The sequence below is a fragment of the Anomalospiza imberbis genome, chromosome 18, assembly GCF_031753505.1.
Source record: "Anomalospiza imberbis isolate Cuckoo-Finch-1a 21T00152 chromosome 18, ASM3175350v1, whole genome shotgun sequence".
Classification (NCBI taxonomy): Eukaryota; Metazoa; Chordata; class Aves; order Passeriformes; family Viduidae; genus Anomalospiza; species Anomalospiza imberbis.
Genome location: NC_089698.1, coordinates 13,038,725 through 13,059,469, shown reverse-complemented (window position 1 = coordinate 13,059,469; position 20,745 = coordinate 13,038,725). Strand labels below are relative to the sequence as shown.

At 57.1% G+C, this 20,745-nt stretch overlaps 2 protein-coding genes across 10 annotated transcripts in view; both read right to left on the bottom strand.

Annotated features, from left to right (window-relative positions):
* The window catches only part of IQCD (IQ motif containing D), a 542,296-nt gene that overhangs the window by 446,316 nt on the left and 75,235 nt on the right, over positions 1–20,745 (bottom strand). The window lies entirely within an intron of this gene.
* The window catches only part of OSBP2 (oxysterol binding protein 2), a 92,396-nt gene that overhangs the window by 4,886 nt on the left and 66,765 nt on the right, over positions 1–20,745 (bottom strand). For 6 of the 8 annotated variants that reach the window (XM_068209205.1, XM_068209207.1, XM_068209209.1 and 3 more), the window contains 6 exons: positions 9,569–9,767; positions 7,149–7,269; positions 6,196–6,262; positions 5,700–5,867; positions 2,703–2,948; positions 420–540 (listed from right to left, as the gene is read on the bottom strand). In XM_068209205.1, coding sequence (XP_068065306.1) covers positions 420–540; positions 2,703–2,948; positions 5,700–5,867; positions 6,196–6,262; positions 7,149–7,269; positions 9,569–9,767 — 922 coding nt within the window. The remainder of the gene's footprint in view (positions 1–419; positions 541–2,702; positions 2,949–5,699; positions 5,868–6,195; positions 6,263–7,148; positions 7,270–9,568; positions 9,768–20,745) is intronic. The other 2 variants (XM_068209206.1, XM_068209208.1) reach the window with 1 other exon arrangement.

Genomic DNA, 20,745 nt, shown 5'->3' with positions numbered 1-20,745 from the left:
AGGAAAATAAAAAGCTGGAAGGAGACTGCTTATTGCACTTGACTGGCAGGGAGAGGGTTAAAACAGGCAGCAAGTTAACTTTCAATATCATGGAAGGAGAAATCAATTCCAGGGCAAGCAGGGTATTTCCAAAGCAAAGACACCTTTGCAGCTGGCATCATTTCCACTTCCAGGGCAGACATGTTATTGTTGGATCATTGGATCAGGAGCACAAACCTGGACTCCTTAATTGCCTGGGGTAGAACTCATTGAGCCCCAGGGGATTCCCAGAGCCCCAGGTGAGCCCAGGGGATTCCCAGAGCCCCAGGTGAGCCCAAGGAATTGCTAAAGGCTGAGGAAGCATTTTCTTTAACTGTTGGGTTTTGCATGAGCAGTGCAAGGCCAGTCAATCCCAGGGAATTCCAGAATCCATCACCTACCCAGTGGCATGATGGAGAGGTATTTGCCCCTGAACTTGCTGGCGATGGTGATCTCCTGCCACAACGTCCACCCTCGCCTGGAGTACACGTGGTGGGCGGCTGCCGGGGGGTGGTGGCTCACCTGGGGACAGGACACACAGCCCGTGAGCACACGGCCACCAGAGAGGCAGGCTGAGTGCTCCGAGAGGGGACAGCCCCACACCAGCTCAGCACTAAGGATGCTGCAGGCCCTGGGCACCACATCAGCTTTGGCACTAAGGGTGCTCCTGGAAACCACGATCTCCTCCTGGGCATCAGGGGAACCCCCATGCGGTGCCCTGGCAGCAAAGGGAGGCACACCAGGATCCTGCCAGGATTTGCTCAGGCTCATTTCAAAGCATGATCCATGAGATCTTCACTTGAGCAGCCATCGCTGTGAGATGCTGCTGCTCCCTGACCCCAGGACATGGCCCTGCTTTACTGGGATCCTGGCTGAGGAACATGGATGTGCTGGCACCCTAGTAATCCCAGTGGAACAACACCTGGGAAACCCCAGAGGACACAGCTGTCCAGAACACACAGCAAGACTTTGGCTTTTCCCCCAGACACACACCGCGCTGGAAAAGTGGACACAGCACCCTAAATCCTGAGAGTGACTTGTTAGAGCATGGTGCTCACATCGCCCTGCCCTGGAAAAAAAGCTGCCCAAAACCAAGGTAGGAGCAGGAATATCCCAGGCAGAGGGAGCTGTCCTCAGCAGGCTCTCAGCTGGTGGCACAGCCTGGCACAGGCACCCACGGATCCCCGGAGCTCCGGGATGATTTCCCTGCTGTAATTACAGCTGAGCGCCCCGAGCTCAGGATTACACACACGGGCAGGGCCAAGGCCTCACCATTAAATCCCAGTCACCAGCAGAGGAAATCCTATTTGGATAACTGGATTTCAGGCACTGGATTATCACTGCTTGGCTGGGCGTGTTGGTGGGCTGGGCAGCACAGGCAGCACCAAGGAAAATTCAGAGCAGTGGGAAAGGAGGCTGGAATTAGTCAGGAATATCAAATCTGGGTGCAAACAGAGGAAAACTGGGACCAACCAGAGAAAGCAATTCCAGGCAGGTTATTTATTTGGGAGGGAACAGGGATGGAGGAAGAAGTGTGGTGAAAAAGGGGGTAAAAGAATGAGAACAGGGATGACAAAGTTTGGGAATGATGCAGTCAGGGGTGTCCAGCAGTACTGGACAGGCAGGATTGGGAGAGATGTGGTCAGAGGAACCCAGGGGGGACAGGTAGCCCTGGGCTTGGCACCACAGCTGGGATGAGGCTGAGAAATCTACCCAGGACTTCCAATTGTACCCCAGGAAGGTGAGGGAGGCAGCTGGCTAAGGGGTGGATCCTGGCCAGGAATGATCCACTTCCAGGCTAAACCAGGTGACAGGCCAGGAACTGCTGGCAGGCAAGGGGAGGTGGAGGTGGGACACTGCTGAGGTGGGAGAACCTGAGCTCTGTGACACCTCTGTGACACAGTGCTGGGGTGGCTGAGGCTTGAAGCCAGCTCTGACCCTGGCAGGCAGGAGGGCTGCACCAGGGCTCAGGTCGTGGCTGGCAGTGTCCCACCTCGCTGCAGCCACGGGCACTGGGATGGCTCCCAGGCTGGGATGGACCACTGGGGACATGCAGAGCTGGGTGACATTGGGCCCACAGTGCTGGGGGTGTGAAGGGACAGCAGAGCCAGGAATTCTGGGGATTGCCTACTGCAGGACCTTCCTTGGGTCACACTTCCAAGAGACCCCACAGAGCCTGTTCAGCATGGCCAGGTGGGATGGGACGGGACGGGACGGGACGGGACGGGACGGGACGGGACGGGACGGGACGGGATGGGATGGGATGGGACGGGATGGGACGGGATTTGACAGGAGGTGCCATCCTGCCTCAAGCCAGCGCTCCAAAGGTGTCTGACAAGTTTGGGCGCCCACTGCCAGGGGAGGCTTTGTCCACCCCTGGGTGTCCTGCAAGGAGCGGTGGCAGAGCCTGGCACCACTGCAGCAACTGCTCCAACCCTGGGGACAAAGGGCCAAGCCAATCCAGCCGAACCTGTGACCCATCCCCACCTTGTCACCCAGCCCAGAGCACTGAGTGCCACATCCAGTCCTTCCTTGGACACCCCCAGGGGTGGGGACTCCACCAACCACCCTGTCCCCATCCCATTTCTGGGAGAAGAGCCCACAGAAGGCTCAGGGAGGTGCTGCTGGCTGCCCCTCAGCAGGATGGCAGCAGCAGGACGAGCCCAGGGAGCCCCCGGCCTCACCTGCTCGCAGAGGGATCGGAAGCCCAGCTCCTCCAGGCGGTCCAGCTCGAAGGTCTCCCCCAGGAGGGGGTTGAATGGCTTTGCAGTGCGGTGGACAGTGGTGGAGTAGGAGGACACGGAGAAGGCGGCCACAAAGCACATCTGCTCCGTGGAGCTCTCACACTTCACTGCCTTGTCCAGCAGCTCGTGGTACTCCAGGTCCTCCGTGAGCCGCTGCAGCATGGACAGGGGCTCGTTGAAGTTTACCTGCAGTGGAACAAGGTGGGGTTAAGAAAGCAGGCGAGACCCCCCAAGAGGCACACCAAGCCCAAAGGAAAGGGAATATGTGCTCTGCTCCCTGATCTGTGCCAGGCAGCGCCACAGTTAGGGGTGTGGGGGAGCCAACAGCCCTGTGGGATAATCAGGGATCAGCCCAGGTTATCATCCTGACCCCAAAATGAGCCTCGACAATGAGATCAGCCCCCTCCCAGCCACAGGACAGGGATGTGCTGCTCCCCAGCCTGCCCTCATCACCTCCATCCCTGTGTGCCAGGTGACATAGTGTGGCAAGCACATTTCTGTCTGTGCACCTCTATGAAAAATCCTGAAAGAGAGAGAAATGTGCTTGCCACAACCTAGCTGCCCAGAAGACCTGGAAAAGCCCCATTTTGGGGTCTCCCTGCTACTGGGACTCCAGCCCCATGACAACACCCCTATTTTTCAATCTGAAAATACTGAAATTAAAAAAAATAATTGAAAGCAAGACAGAGCCGTGAAAGGTCTTCTGCCTTCTTAGCTTCAGTTCAAAACAAAGAAATATATTTTAAGAGGAGCAGATGGCTGAAAACCACTTTCTGTACGCCAAGTTAAATATTTCATAGTAGAAAAAACAAACTCCAGACTCCAGGATTTAGCTTTTTTTAGATTTTCCACTCAGGGATTTAGCCTGCAAGTGGCAGGGATCTTAACAGCATCAGAGAAAGAGGGAGGTGGGGAGAAAGAGAAGCATCAAATCCACATAAAGAGCAAATCACTTGGGATAATTCTCGGGAAGGATGCAGAGAACAAAGCCAGGAGCTGCATCCTCAGCACTGCTCAGGCAACAGGGAGCAAAACCCTTTCATGGGGGAAGAAGATGAATCCACCCAAATTCCAGATTCCTGCAACTCTTTTCCTCCTTTTCAGTGCTGCAGGTTTGTTCATTCAGAGGGAGACCCAAAGAGGTTTGTCAGTCCATCACATCCCTGGGAAGGGGATGGATCTCAGAAGACCTCAGAGAACCTCAAAAATGCTCTTAATTCATCAGGAATCTCCCCAAAGAATGTCCACATGCAGCTGAACTTGTGGGGTGGATCCTGGTGCATCTCTGGCAGGATCTTTCTTCTCATTTCATAGTGACTGTGGGATCATTCAAGATTTCACAGAATCCCAGAGCAGTCTGGGATGGAAGGGACCTGAAAGCCCATCCAGTGCCACCCCTGCCATGGGCAGGGACACCTTCCACTGTCCCAGGCTGCTCCAAGCCCCAGTGTCCAACCTGGCCTTGGGCACTGCCAGGGATCCAGGGGCAGCCACAGCTGCTCTGGGCACCCTGTGCCAGGGCCTGAGACCCTCCTGGAGAACAATTTTTTCTTGTATTTAATCTAAACCTCCTCTCTTCCACACTGCCCTCAGGTTTGGACTCAAGCAGCTCCCAGGATGATTTGATTGATAGGAGAAGTATAAATTTCTCTCTCCAGGCACCAGCAGCTGCTGGGATTTCACATCCTGATCTTATTCCTGTGCCCATCACGCCCTGTTCTGCTGCTGCTGCAGAACTGGAAGGTGCTAGGCTGTCCATCCCAGCTGGAAATAAAACAAGGAAGTGACAGCTCATCACTCTCAGCCAGAGCTCTGAGGTCCCACTCAGGCTATGTTTGAAGATAGATCACAACCAATTCAGCATCCCAGCCTCTGGAATGTCCTCCCTGCTCTTTACCCAACAGAGGACAGACCATGAACATGGCTCTGTGCAGCCCATATGGGGGCTGTGCCACACAGACCCCCCAGCAAACCCTTTCTGGCCATCACAGGCAGCCTTTGCCCCCAGGACTGAACCAGCAGCACCCAAAACCTGCCCCCAGCACCTCCTTCACCAAAAAGCTGCTCTCTGTAAGGAAAAAGGGCTGTTGGAACCTAGCCCTGCCGTGGTTGGTGCAGGTGGGGCTGAGCCCTGAGTGTCCTGTCCTGGATCACACTGGGGAAATCATCACCAGCAACAGGGACCCTTCATGAATCCTCGGGGATTCACAGTGTCCTGCTTCCCTCCATGCTTCTGCAACAGCTGGATATGCAGGGGACACTCGGGCAATGTCCCTCTGCTCCAGCTTGCCCAGGAGCAAGGATGTGCTGGAGCCAGTCCAGAGGAGGCCCAGAGATGCTCTGAGGGCTGGAGCCAGGCTGGGAGAGCTGGGGGTACTCACCTGGAGAACAGAAGGATCCAGGGATACCTCAGAGCCCCTTCCAGGCCCTAAAGGGGCTTCAGGAGAGCTGGAGAGGAACTGGGGACAAGGGATGGAGGGACAGGACACAGGGGGGAATGACTTCCCACTGCCAGAGGGCAGGGATGGATGGGACATTGGGAATTGTTCCCTGGCAGGGTGGGCAGGCCCTGGCACAGGGTGCCCAGAGCAGCTGTGGCTGCCCCTGGTTCCCTGGCAGTGCCCAAGGCCAGGCTGGACACTGGGGCTTAGAGCAGCCTGGGACAGTGGGAGGTGTCCCTGCCCATGGAGGTGGGACTGGATGAGCTTTAAGTTCCCTTCCCACCCAAACCACTCCACAATTCCATGATAAGAATGCAGCAGTTGTCAGCACAAAATCCAGTCCCTGGTGACAATCTCCTGTCCCTGCTTGGGGCTGCTGAGCCACCACAGCACTGGCAGGACCATCCCGAGCTGTAATCCAAACCCTCTGCACAGCCAAGAGTTGCCCAAATTCACTTCCTGTGCCAGCCCTGGTGCCAGGGACACTCAGACTCACGGGCATGGGGATCTTGGAGAGCTCTTTGCCAATGCAGTTCTTCATGATGCTCCAGAGGTTAAGGCTGTAGTTGGGTTTGTCAGGAATGCGAGTCCTTCTCCTCTTCCTTGGCAGGAGATCTTTGCCCATGGACTCATTGTAGCTGCTTTGATTGGAGCTCTCAAAGACCTGTGGAAGCACAGAAGGAACTTGGGTTTAAGCTGGACCCAAACCAGTCCCAGCATCTCCCAGGAACAGCAAGCACAGCTCAGGAGATACCTGAGGAGCATTGCTGGAAGCCTGCTCTCCAGGGAAATTTGGGTACAATTGTCCCCCAACACCTTCCTGCTTTCCTCAGGAGAATGTTTAGGATGCTGATGCCTGCTGACACCTGTGACTCACAGAGGAACCACCATAGAGCATCAGGACCCTGATGGAGGATCCCTTCACAACCATCTCCTCTCCCCTGGTTTCACCCCACCAGGACCACCCTTCCCACCCTGCCCAAACAACTCACACTGTCCTCCAGGTTCCAGTCCTCAGGGTGGCCCTCGCTGGCCCCGCTCAGGTTGCTGCCCGAACGCCTGCAGGAAGGAACAGGTGAGCACAGGTAAGGGCAGAGCAGGGGAGGAAACACCCAGGGCTGGTGCAGCACCGCCCAGAGCATCTCCCTGCACCACCCCAGGGGACTGCTGGGGAGGAAAAGGGGTGACAGAGGCTGTGCACAGGTGTTAGGAGGGGATTCTAAGGACAGCATGCTCAGGAAGGGATTCTCAGCTGCAGCCCTGAGGGCACAGAGGTTCTGCTTTTGTCACCAAGCCTAGTGATGTGACCAAGGGTCAGACCACAGCTTCCTCCAGCCCAGATGTCCATGGAGCAGTACGAGCAGGTGATAGCAGACAGAGGGCAGGATTTAATGGGCTACTGGGAACAAATTCTTCCCTGTGAGAGTGAGGAGGCCCTGGCACAGGGTGCCCATAGAAGCTACAACTGCCTTATCCCTGGCAGTGTCCAAGGCCAGGCTGGATGGGCTTGGAGCAACTTGGAATAGTGGAAGGTGCCCATGCCCATGACAGGGGGTGGAATGAGAGGAGCTTTAAGGCCCCTTCCAGCCCTACCCATCCCATGATTCCATGGTTCTGTCAAGGCAAGGTGCTCCCTGACTCTGCTCAACACTCTGAGGGATTTCCCTCCAAGTCCCTGCTCCCATCAGCTGAGGGGCAGAGGACTCAGCTCTCCCACAGCACTGGCTGACACCTGCCCTTCCTCACCTGTTTCACTACAACTGGGGACCCTCCTCAGCCTTGCTCCAGGAATGTGGGAGCAGCCGGATGCAGGATATACCTCTGGACAGAGGCTGGGGAAGTTTTGGAGGATCTGCCCACAGAGTGACCCCCTGGGAGGGGCTGCTGCTGGAAAACTGGCTCTCCCCAGCCCTTCCCGCATTCCCCGGCAGGCAGGGGGTGGTACCTGTGGTGCTTGGGGTCTGCAGTTACAGTAATAAAAGCTGGTGCATCCTCCATGGCATCGAAGTACTCCGTCTCCTCATCTTCATCACTGGCCTCTCCTTTGGTGGACTGCACACTCCCTGCTGGCACAGAGGCTTTGAGACATCCTGTGCTGCAGGATCTGTCCCCAGAGCCCCCACTGTATCCCCTCCTCGCCGGCTCCTTTCACAGCCTGAGTCCCCCTGGGAACCCGCTCCACACCCCGAGGAGGCTGTACCGATTTCCAGCTCCTAGAAGCAAGGATGTGCCCTGCTCCCCAACCCAGGCACACAAGGTGATCCCCGAAAATGTCCCCAGGCCGCCTGAGGGTGACACGGGCGTGCCCAACCCCCGTCTGATGTGGCTCGGCTCCAGCACCGCCCCATCCACCGGGAAATCCGGTTTGGATTAAAGATTAAAGCAGGGAAAAAAGGTCACGTGTTCCAGGTGATGCTGGAGAGGTTTCCCAGCCCCGCATTTCCAAACATTGCTCCGCTGCGCTGGGAGGGATCCACGCCTGCGGCGCCTGGAGCCTGCAGAGTCCCGGTGCAGCTTCCCTGCTCCTGCCCCATCCCGGACAATCCCATTCCCTGCCTCACTCCCGCTCTCCAGAGGAGCAGGGTCACCACCTCAGGCGGATTTGTGCCTGTCCCTGCAGCGATTTCCCCCTGCTCTCCCCAGCTGCACCTCAGAATTGTTTTGGCTGGTCTGGCCCTCCGAGAACATCAAGCCCCGCCGGTCCCCGAGCGCTGCCCAGGCCACCACCAACCCGTGTCCCCGGGTGTCACATCCATACCGCTGTTAAATCCCTCCAGGAATGGGGACACGGCTGAACAACCCTTTCCATGAAGAAATATTCCCCAATTTCCAAACTGAACCTCCCTTGAGGTCATAGAGGAACGAGGGCAGTGCCTGGCACCAACATCACCCCCCACCTCCAGCAGCCACTGCTCTCCCTCGGGTCTGTTTCCTTTAAAAGTAAAACCCGGCACTATTAGCAGTTTTTGTGGCTGTAAGTAACGCTTCCCTGGGGGAAGGACATTTGGCAGCAATCTGCAAAGCTCTTGGATCTTACTGCAAACGAGTCCTGGCTGTTCCACTGCCACCCCACACAGCCAACTCAGCAGTGCCAGGGGACCCTGAGCCTTTTCCCAGTGCCATGGCTGCCCTCCAGCACCCGCAGAAGTGCCCACCAGTAAGGGTTAAAGCTCCCAAAACAGCCTGGAATAGCATGAGTGAGCTGGGGACAGCCCTCACTGGTATCTGAATCTTGGGGACATCCAAGTCCCTGAGCAAGGACAATTAGGAATAATTATGGCGCAATGGGAACCATTTAAAAAAATGCCATGGGGATACAGGGCATTGCCTTGGGCACCCTTCCCATCGCTGGCAGCTCGCTGGGAGCAGCCAGGCAGAATGCCCTGATCCATCCCAGAGGTGTCTGAACAGCCCTGTGCCATCCCAGGGGTCCCTGAACAGCCGTGTCCCATCCTGGGGATCCCTGAGCAGATGTGTCCCATCCCAGGATCCCCTAACAGCCCTGCCCCATCTCAGGGATCCCCTAACAGCCCTGTCCCATCCCAGGATCCCCTAACAGCCCTGTCCCATCTCAGGATCCCGTAAGAGCCATGTCCCATCCCAGGATCCCCTAACAGCCATGTCCCATCCCAGGGATCCCCTAACAGCCCTGTCCCATCCCAGGATCCCGTAAGAGCCATGTCCCATCCCAGGATCCCCTAACAGCCCTGTCCCATCCCAGGGATCCCGTAAGAGCCATGTCCCATCCCAGGATCCCCTAACAGCCCTGTCCCATCCCAGGATCCCCTAACAGCCCTGTCCCATCCCAGGATCCCCTAAGAGCCCTGTCCCATCCCAGGATCCCCTAACAGCCGTGTCCCATCCCAGGATCCCCTAACAGCCCTGTCCCATCCCAGCATCCCCTAACAGCCCTGTCCCATCCCAGCATCCCCTAACAGCCCTGTCCCATCCCAGGATCCCGGAGCAGCCATGTCCCATCCCAGGGATCCCCTAACAGCCCTGTCCCATCCCAGGATCCCCTAACAGCCCTGTCCCATCCCAGGATCCCGGAGCAGCCATGTCCCATCCCAGGGATCCCCTAACAGCCCTGTCCCATCCCAGGATCCCGTAAGAGCCATGTCCCATCCCAGGATCCCCTAACAGCCCTGTCCCATCCCAAGATCCCCTAACAGCCATGTCCCATCCCAGGATCCCCTAACAGCCCTGTCCCATCCCAGGATCCCCTAAGAGCCCTGTCCCATCCCAGGATCCCCTAACAGCCCTGTCCCATCCCAGGATCCCCTAACAGCCATGTCCCATCTCAGGGATGCCCTAACAGCCCTGTCCCATCCCAGGATCCCCGAGCAGCCCGGGCCTGGCACTCACCCTTGGCGGTGCTGGAGATGCTGGCGGTGCCCGCGGCCAGGCCGGGCGCCCCACGGCAGGCGCGCTCCAAGCTGTTGTGCTGCTTGGCTAGCTGCTCGATGGTCTCCTCCAGCCGGATCCGCTGCTCCCGCTCATGCTGCAGCAGCCGCTGCCATTTCCGGCTGTGGCTCTCGGCCAAGTCCAGGAAATCGCGGCAGGCCTGCGGTAGGAAGGGACAGCTCAGCTGGGAGGTGTCACGGCACACGGCGACCCCGGGCTGGCTCCCCCGTCCCCCCTCCTGCTCCTCTCTCAGGAGCGTGGTTTGACCAACTCCCAGAGCTGTGCTCGATGCCCACATGCACAGCTCAGCTCCGGCCGTCCAAAGCTGAAGCACCCCCAAGGAGGTGGCTGCCACACGGACAGCTGGCCATGGCAGCCTGGCCTGCCTGAGCCTGCCACAGCCTGTCCCTGTCCCCATCCCTGAGCCCGCTGTGCTCCTCAGGAGCTCTCACAGCCCTCAGCCAAGCCCAGAGGTCTTGAGTGGCACCTTCATGCCCAAATTCAGCAAATGAGGAGAGGCTGAATGGGACAGTGGTCCCTGGGGTGACAGCCATAGACAGGAGAGGATCATAGAACCATGGAATGGTTTGGGCTGGAAGGGGCCTGAAGATCATCCAGTTCCATGGGCAGGGCCACCTTCCACTATCCCAGGGTGCTCAAAGCCCCGGCCAACCTGGCTTCGGACACTTCCAGGGATCCAGGAGCAGCCACAGCTGCTCTGGGCTATTCAAGCCAGGAGCCAGCAATCCCTGTGCTCCAGGAGGCAGAGACAAAGGATGCCTCCTGTGCTCCTCCCTGGAGCTGCGCGGCCCAGGACACAGCACAGGGCATGGCCTGGCCCCTGCAACACATCCACCATGGCCAGAACCCCCATTCCCCTCCCCAACCCCCATTTCCCCTCCCCCCCATTCCCCTCCACAGACACACAGGGCACAGGGAAGGAGGGCTCAGGGAGTGCTCCAAGTGAAGCCTTGCAGTACACACAGCACCCCCATCCTGTGCCACTAGGCAGGGGACAGCTGGGACACCACAATCCAGGCTGGCAGGAGAACCCCTTGGCACCAACCCCTCTCTCAAAGCCCCCCAGGAGTGGCATCACCCAGCCCCAGCTGCGCCGGACTCCCAGCAGGAGCTTTCCGGGAGCAGGACATCCGCCCAGGGCCAGGACACAGGGACACTGCTGGCTGTCCCACACTGCCTCATCCCAGACAATGGCCTCACAGGACAGCCTGGCCCTCACAGCTCTATTTTTAGGTTATTTTCTATCTTGGATGAAACCCTGAGTTCCCGTGGCCTCGCCGCTTCCTTTGCCATCAGCCCCACGTGCAGCTGAGCACGGAGGCAGGGCTGCTCCTCCCACCCCAAATCTCTGCCAGATGCAACACATTGAACTTCTTATGTTTCAAAGTAGGGGAACGGGATTTTTATGGAAATTCTCCTGGAGCTGGCAGCGTGAAGGGAAATTAACTGTGCAAAAATTCTCCTGGAGCTGGCAGCGTGAAGGGAAATTAACTGTGCTTGCGCAACTCTTTGTCGCACCAAGGAAGTCCAATGGATAAATGCTAACTGAAACACTCAAACCTATTCAAACCAGAGAGTTTTGGATGTCTGACAGACTTCCAACATTCCCAGGACTTGCTTATTTTCTGTTTCCAGCTATTTAGATTCCACAGATGATTCATCCAGCTCCTGGCTTGGTTACTCAGCATTTGGGCTGCAGGTGGCACCTGAGGATCGAGGTAACTCCTGGTCAAGCAGAAGTTTCAGGGCTTCAGCTTCCATTACTTGCTCTGATTTTACCATGTTTTGTCCAAGAAAAGCTCCAATTCATCAGTTCTTCATCAAACCTTTCCCTTGGATAGGAGCAGGATTTGAGACTCATCCAGGGAAGTTTTTCCTTTAAGGTTTTGCTTCACATACACCTTAAACATGGAGGGACCAGACCCTCCATGTGCCCCCTCCTCCACCCCTTTGATGCTTTTCCCACTGAAGGCTGGGAGGGCTCAGGGTCCTGTCCCCCCACATTCCTGGCTGTGCTTCCATCTTACATGTGTTCAAAACTGGGATCAGCACTGGGACCCTCCTGACAGAGAGACCTGCAGGGGCTGGAGCATGTCCGGGGTCAGGAACGGAGCTGGGAAGGGGCTGGAGCCCCAGGAGAGGCTGAGGGAGCTGGGAAGGGGCTCAGCCTGGAGAAAAGGAGGCTCAGGGGGGACCTTGTGGCTCTGCACAGCTCCTGACAGGAGGGGACAGCCGGGGCAGCTCCCAGGGAACAGGGACAGGAGGAGAGGGAACGGCCTCAGGCTGGGCCAGGGCAGGCTCAGGGTGGATTTTGGGAAAATTCCTTCATGGAAAGGGTGGTCAGGCACTGGCACAGCTGCCCAGGGCAGTGGTGGAGTCCCATCCCTGCAGGGATTTAACAGCTGTGTGGATGTGGCACCTGGGGACAGGGGTCAGTGGTGGCCTTGGCAGTGCTGGGGAGCAGTCGATGCTCTCAGAAGGCCAGACCAGACCCCACATTCTCAGGGCGATGTTTTCACCTCCTCCTCTGGAAACAACTCAGCTCCTCCCCACCCCAAAAACCTTCTGGGAGCCACCCATGGCCCAAAGACCACGGGGACCCTGCCCTGGCCCTTCCCAGTGACACCATCCTGGCCTGGCCGCTGGCTCCGTGTGTCCCACGAATGCACTGGGTTAAGAGGATGAAACCAGGGCAAGTAATGGGATATGGCCATGACCTTCCCATCCCAGCAAAGCTCATTATCTGCTCCAAAGGTCCAGCTCCACAGGCTGCAGGCACAGAAGTGCCCAGTTTGGCACCGAGGGTGGGAAATGCCGTCTGCTCCCAGCTCAGGGGCTGAGCGCTTCAAAATGAGATCACCTGTAATTATCCTACTACAATTAACCACGGGCTGGAACAGGGAATTAGGGGGAAAGAAGGGAATTATGGAGGAGCCACGGGGAGGCATGCTGGGAGGAGAACTTGCTCCTGTAGCTGATGGGAATCAACATCCTAATGAAAAACAGCAGGTAACACCTTGGAATCTCCCATCCCAAAGCTTCAAGGAGGATTCCACAGGGAATCCCAAAGGGAAACCTGCACCACTGGGCTTCATTTACAGCCATATAAAAAAATCCAAGTGATGGAGAATGGCTGTCAGCACTGCAGAGCATGGGAGGTTTTGACAAGATGAGCAGGATGGTCCTCACGAGGCCACAGATCCCACCACAGGCTGTGGAGGAGCTTCCATGGAGCAGGTCGGGTCTGTGCATGGTCCCACTGCATTCCACAATTGGATTTAGGAGCTGGGATATGCACAGGGATTTTCTCTGGGTTTGAAAGGCTCTAGGGGCCCCTCTCTGCAGCCTCCTCCTCTGTAATTCAGACAATGGCTTGATCCAAACCCAGATCAAAGGCCCTGGATCAACCCAAACAAGGATCATGTTTGTTCCTTGGAGAGAAGTGATGCCAGGGGTGGAGAGGGGAGAATATCCTGCAAGAGGGATCTGCCAAACTCAGCCCCCACTGCTGTCACCAGCAGCCAAGCAAATTAAAGTGATTAATTTGGGTTTACAACCCCTACAGCCAGACAGTGCCAAGCTCCACAGGGATGCTCACTGAAGGTGGGAGCAGCACCAAACAGGGATCAGGGGATATTTTTTCACAGTCTCTATCGACTGAGCTCAGTCCTGAGCCAAAACTCATCCCTGTATGGAACAAGGGCTGCAGGGCACTGGGATGAGGAGCTCACACACAAATATCCCAGCTCATCACTCATTCCCAGCATTAATCCCCTGCCTCGGTGTTCCAAAGGTACAAACAATCCCAGCCACTGAGCAGGAGCAACACTTCGCAATCCAGCTTATAAAATTCTCATGGAGAGGTGGCTACATTTAGTTCCAGCTGAACTTGCTCGGGGCTGTAAGCAAGACTCAGCCACAAATCCATGCGAGGCTGGCACAGGGACACAGGAGAGTGGGAAGAGGTTCCTGGAGGAACGCACCCAAAGGAGGGCACAGAGCCCAGGCTGAAGGATGAAAGTGCAGGAAAAGTGATTCCCCAGTGAGCTGTAGGGCTGAGGAGTGGAGGCCATGAAGGTACAGCCTTGGGAGGCCCCACCCTTCTCGAAGCTCTCCCAGGATCCACTCTCTCTGGAGAAGAGGAAAGGGCACAGGATGCTGTGCCCATCCCCAGCTGCTTCTCACCCCATCAGGAGACTGGGTTTGTCCTTCACAGCATCCGAACTGCTGCCTCCCACTCCTCCCACTCGCAGAGGGGCAGCAGGTACAGGAGGTGACAGAACATGACCTGGACTTTGCCCCAGGGCCAGAGCTGGATCAAATCCTAAAGTTCTGAAGGTTGTTCTGCCTCAGCATCACCACAGCACAGACAGGGCTGGAGAGCAGCAGCCAGGCTGACAGGTCACCAGTGACCAGAGATAAAAGCAGGCTCCATCCATGTGCAGTCCCTGATCTCAGGGAGCCCAGTGTTATCTGCTACCATGTGGCAGGAGGGACAGAGGTGGTTTCTCCTCCTCTCCATGGTTGGAAAAAGTTGTGGCAGGTCCCAACCCAGCACTGGCTGATGGAACTGTAAATCCCAGATAAGTCAGGAGGCACAGTCTAGGTGGCCAAAAGAAATGGAAAAATACCACCGAGGCTCCTGCAAATTTCTGGAGGAAGAGGCAAAGTGCCATCGAGATCCTGCCGGGGAGTGGAGCAGGAGGCAACACTTGGTGCCTCAGCTCTGTGGTCCCTCCCTGTGCCCAGCAGCTGCCTCGCCAAGGGCACATTTAGCACCTTTTACACATTTGTCACGGCAAATATCCCGATTTCACAGCTTGTTGCTGGCTAATGGGAACGTAGTTAACAGCCCCAGGATTATTCATGCAGTGGAAAACAATCACCCGAGGTCACCCGTGTCCTGCCAAGGTGGTGATGTCACACGCCCTCGGGGTTCTCTGCTTTCTCAGTGGAGCAAACAGTCAAAATCGGATGGAAGGAACAAGGAGATGAGGTTAATTACCTTGAAAGGGTAAATGATCCCAGCAAGGCCTGCCAGACTTCATAGAATCATGGAACGGCTTGGCTGGAAGGGATCTTAAAGCTCATTTTGTCTCATACCCCTGCCACGGGCAAGGACCTTCCACTATCCCAGGATGCTCCAAGCCCTGTCCAACCTGGTTTTGGACACTGCCAGGGATCCAGGGGCAGCCACAGCTGCTCTGGGCACCCTGTGCCAGGGCCTGCCCATCCTCCCAGGGAATATTTCTGCCTGGGGCCACCACAGGATGATAACCTCTGGGGCAGCCCCAGCACAGCTGAGCATTCCCAGTCACAGCACAACGCTGCTGATGATGAGGGAATGCGCTCACACCTGCAATCCCACCTGTCCCAGCATCCCAGAGCATCAGCCACACAAATCCAACCCTTGGGCAAGAAAAATCCAGCAGGGAAGTGCCTGCTGTTGTGGGACCAACACCTCCTGCTCCTCAAGCATGAGACAAGGACCACTTCATGGCCCAGGAGTGACATGAGAAGAAGCAAGTGCCAGATGTGTTCAATCATCTCTTTTTTCTTGGATGAATTACAGAGCAGGAGCCGTCACTCCACTCAGCAGGGACAGAGCTCTGCCGTTCAAGTGCCTGGGAGATAAGTGCTCCCTTCCTTCCTGGAGTCATCAAAACCCTGGGACACAGCTGGCTGCTGCTTGCTGCAAAACAGCCCCCCGAGGGAAGGGCAACTGCAGAGCCTCTGTTTGGCTATGCACACAGCCAGGCACAGCACGAAACCAGAGAATCACAGCATCACGGGTTGGGTGGGAAGGGACCTTGGAGCTCGTCTCATTCCACCCCCTCCACGGGCAGGGGGACCTTCCACTAGGCTGCTCCGAGCCCTGTCCAACCTTGAACACTTCCAGGGATGGGGCTGAAGCCATTTGGGTTCAGAGCAGTGAGATACAGTCACAATCTGCCACTGTACCCAGAGATGGTTGATTTGTCCCTCCTCCTCCCCCAAAAAACACTCTGAGCAGCAAGCAAAGGGGAAATATAAGGATAGAGCCAACCTGAATCCCAAATCATCCCACACAGTCAGATGGCAACCAGACACGGACTGGAGTGTGGTCATCTGCTCGACAGTGACGGCACCCACAGCTGTGCCAGGGCCCAAGGCCAGGTGCTGCTCGGCACCACATCACCCCAGCCTGCTTAAATAGCAGCAAATCTGTCCCAAATCCTTGGAGTGACCCTCAGCCAGCATCCGGCTGTCTGAAGCAAAATGTGGAAACACCAGGAACTGTTCCTGCCTGTGGCAGGGCTGGTGGGCTGGGCTGAGCCTCAGCATGCTGTGACACCCTGAGAAACCAAGATGACATTGCATAAAACCCTGTGAGTTCAACATGGAAAATTATCCCTCTGCATCCAGGGGAAATAGGTGCTACAAAAAAGCACAGATGTGGGAAGGATCCTTAGTGACCCAACAGGAAGTGGGAAGACACTGGAGCAGGCTCCAGCCCACCCTCTGATGCCACTGTCAGCAGCTCAGCCAGACCCCCAGTGCTTGAACAAGGTGCTCCCAAAATCCCTGATGGCCCCATTCCATGTGGCACATTGTGCTCAGCAGTGCCTGCTTCTCTCTGGGGTTCACGGATTCCCTGGGAGTCAGAGATGTCCATGATGGAGATGTCCAAGACAGAGAAGTCCACGATAAAGAAGTCTGGGATAGGTATGTCCAAGATGGATATATCCACAGTGTGGTGGGGTCAGATCTTGTCTCCTGGTTGTGAATCTGGGAATCTTCCCACCTTACCATGTTATTTTGGGCCATCTGTTTAAAGGCCATGGACACACCAGTGTTCCAGTCAGATCCACCCTGTCCAGGGGCTCCTGAGAGCTAAGCTCATCCCGAAGCACCGGGGCTGGCACAGCATCCAGACCCCGCCTGCAGCGCCGCCGTCAGCACCATGGAATCCACCCCATGCAATGAAGAGGGGATTAGTGGGAAACAGTGGCAAATCCACCGGCTGGCTGTGCTAAGAGGCTCTAATCCCAACCCCACAGAGCCTCTGTGGAGCAGGAATCAGGGACCGATGCATAATCAGCAGCACTCAGGAGGAGAGGAGGACGTGGTCAGTGTGGTTCTGGGAGAGGGAAGGAACCAATGCTGCCCACGGGTTACAGACCAAGGCAGTGCCAGCCTGGAGTTGTGCTGGGGAAGGATCTGAGTCTGGTATCTGGTGGGAAAACAACTAAGGAATTCACTGGATACTCTGGGGGCCAACCCTTCCACCCCAAACCTCACTGAGCAGCACCCAGCAGCCTCCACTGGCCATGCCAGGGGGTGCCAAGGCATGCTGGGACCAGTACAGAAGATATTCTGGGAGCTGAGAGTGTGCTGGGACCTCCTGCTGCAGAGTGGCCACCCCAGAACTGTATCCCTGCAGAGCTTCCCTGGTCTATTCCAGCCACAAAAAGCCTCATGCTTGTCCTGGTGCTCTCACCTGCTTGCACAGCAGCGGGGCCTCTCCACTGCCACTTGTGCCAAAAACCCCCTCCATGGGAAGCTCCCAGCACTGGCTCTTTCCCTGCAGGGAGGTACCTCCAGGTGGCTGCTGCACATTCTTCGTTCTCCTTCGCTTGCCCAAGCCCCCAAAGCCACCCCAGCAGTGGGGGACCCTCCCAGGGTCTGCAGAGCAGAGCCACCACGAGGAGAGCAGCCAATCTCCCCTTCCAGGCCCCCGGAGCTCCGACCCCAGTGCTGGTGTGCCCAGAGAGCTCTGTCCTGCCCACGGCTCCCAGGATGAAAGATTTCCCGAGGCTCTCGCTGGCTGCTCTCCTCATCGCCTGTGGAGCAGATCCCAGGCTGGAGGAGCATCTGTCCAAGCGCGCGGCGGCAGGAGCAGCTGGCACGGCCCACGGGCAGCTCCGACCCCGGGGTCTGCAGGAAGCTGCCTCGGATTGTCCCTCGCATTCAGCCTCGTGCAAACCTCCTCACGGTGTGAGAGGAGCTACAGGAGCAGCAGCAGCCCCCCACAATCCCCTCATTTCCCAGTGCTGTAACTTTTTCCTGGGTAAATCCAGGAGAGCAGAGGGGCCATTCCAGCGCTTTTTCCTTTGACACACGCTGGAGGAAGGAGCTGGAGTGGAGCACCCCAGGGCAGCAGCCCAGGGAAGAGGCAGTCACAACCCTTGTGACCCCAAAGGGATTCACCCAGCAATGCTTTGATATTTGCCCTCCCCAGGGCCCCATCCTGCCCCAGCCTCCAGGCAGGGATGAGGATCCCAGGAGGATCCCTGGGCACAGGTTAATGGCAGAGGTGATGCCCGGCTGGGCTGGCTCCCGGCTCAGCAGAGCTGCTGCTCAAGCCCAGGCACTGCTGACGGTGCAGGGCCGTGCTGGGCCCACCAACACAGCCCTGCTGACCCAGCAGCACGGCACAAATGCTCCCAGCTCTCCTCAGTGGAAAAGTCATCCCTCTCAGCCAAAAACGTCCAGGAGGGAAGAGCTGCAAGTGGCACCCTCAGGTGCTGGGGACAGATTCATCCTCCCTCTTCTTGCTCGAGGTTCTGAGGGGAGCCCCAGGACAGTCTGAAACCTCCTGGGGGTCAGATGGACAGAAGGAGGAGAAGGAAGAGAGAGAAGAGGGGGAAGAAAGGTGAAAACCCCCACAGCAGGGTGAGCAGGAGCACCCACTGAAAGCCCTGGCCAGCATGGAGGCCCCACAGCCACACACAAGGGCTGAGTACCCACACACCTGATAAAATCCAGTTGGAAGCACTCAGAGAATGATGATGAGGAGGGAGTGGGAGGAAGGCACTGCCTGTCTGAACAGATCTGATCAGAGATACCCTCACACCTCTAAATTTAAAAGCATCACAGGATGCTCCAGGAAAGGCGCAGCAGCTCCAAGAGCAGGGGCCGGGCTCCATATCTCCCCATTTCCACATCTCCACATCTCCCTGTTTGCACTCCCCCAGCCCCAGTCAGGCAGGGACAGACCCCAGGGTGCCACTGTCACCCTCCCACCCTCGCCCCAGTAAGAGCAAAGCACCCACCAGTTATCTCCTGGTCAGCGCCGCACCTCCGCAGCAGGAACGCGCAGGGCACCCGGAGCCCTCGCTGCAGCCCTCTCATCCAAGGGGGATTAGGGCTGGGTTAGGGATTTAATCCCACTGCCGGGGCTTTTCTGGGTCGGTGACATGGTTTGCGAGGCGCTGATTAGTGCGCGTCGTTAGCGCAGCACGGATAATTAACACAGCCGGTGCCACATGCCAGCGAGAGCTCCTGCGCCATCACCCTCGCCATGGGCATGGGAACAAGCCCTGGCCCCCTGTGGGGTCTGGCTGGGGTTTTGGGCAGCAGAGCAGCTGCCCAGGGTCACAGAGGGAATCCCTGCCCCGAAGAAGCAAATCCAGGGGTTAAAGATGGAGTTTTCTCACTGCAGTGCTGGAATTAACCCCTGAATGCACAGGGAGAGCTCCTCCAGCCCACTGGCTGTACTGGGGTGAACTGGGAGCAGCCCAGCAGCCTGCTGGGCCTTCCCTGCTGCCCAGATGGAGCATGTCAGTTCCATCATCCTGCCTGTGCCATGATGGGTTTGGGGACCCCATGGGACAGACCATATGTCCATCCACACCAGGAAGCAGCTCAGCACAGGGACATGCCCAAGGTATGGCCCAACAGCACCACCCCGGCCCCACGGTCATTCCAAGGAGGTGATCCCAGGGACTCTCAGCCTCCCCCAGCTTTGAGCAGTTTTCCAAGCAGACACAGACACACTCACAGGGTGTATCCATCACCTACCACTGGATAAACCCAGGACTCACACGATGGGCTGGAGACTGTGCTGGGCAACCTGAGGCTGCTCAGAGCAGGTGCTCAGCATCATCTGAGTTAATATGGAAACAGTTTGGGGAGTATGGATCAATCACAGCAGCATTCCCATGGGGCAGAGGGGGCTCGATGCTCCACAGGGAAGCTGGAGGCAGAGGAGCAACTCTGGGGAAGCACATCTTGTGCCCAGACAGCTCGTTCCAGCACAGGCACCCAAAGGGCTTCAAATAAACCAACTCCACCAGGCAGATGCCACTCAGAGTCCCCAGGAACCCAGTGTGGCTGCAGGGAGAGGCCAGAGATTTATTGAGCAACTGGCACATGGTACAGAGCCACCCCAAAAATGCTGCTGAGCCGGAGCACAGCCCTGGAGGGATCCACAGGGAGAAAACCTTCTGGGACTGGAGGATGCAGCCTCTGGGATGCTGCTGGGTGTCGTGGAGGGACTTAAACTGACAGCGTGGGGGCCCTTTCCTGGAGGAGAGGCAGCACATGCTATTGTCCATCTCACTCTGGCTCCAGCTCCATGTTTCACACTCTTGGAAGCTCTCCTGACAGGCCTGAAGGATGGAGGGTGCTCTGTGCTGATGTCTCAGGTGCTGCTGCTCCAGGCAGGTTCATCGCCATGGGAAAGGAAAAGCTGGGTGGGAAATCAGCCTGCCTCAAAGCAGGTGCTGGCATCCCTGTAGGACAGGCTGGGGTGGCCAGCAGTGCCTCTCAAGGACAGGTGAGTCCTTTGTTCCTGGGACCCATTCTCACCAAATCCTGATGGAGCAGCATCTTCCACCCAGCACCGCACCCCTGCTCCTCTCACCCTTCCTCGTCTGGGCTGCACTGGCCTAGCAGAGCCTTCCTGCACCCCTGCTCCTCCAAAACCTCAAGGGAAAACACAAACTAACCCAGAAATGACACAGGCAAGGCCAAACCCTGCTGCTCTCCACACTCCAGTTCTCTGAGAAAGCACAAAGCTCTGCCGTAGCATCCCCATTCCCATTAAAAACCTATTTCCATCACCACCCACAGCCCTGTGAGCTCTTCCCGACGCCCAAACTGGCTTCCTCAGCGCATCCACACATCCCTCCTGCCTGCTGGCTCCTGCTGAACGATAAGACGGAGCTTTCCCCACTCTTGGATGAGTCTACACAACTCAGCGCACTGCTCCGGATCCTCTGGGCCTCTCATCCCGGTAATTTGTTGCTTCTTATTTTCACACACCTCCCACTCCTCCCCCGTGGCAGATTGTGCCTTGGCTTTCCGTGTCTGCTGCCCAGCTCTGCTGACACCGGGCTCCTCCATCCCAGAGG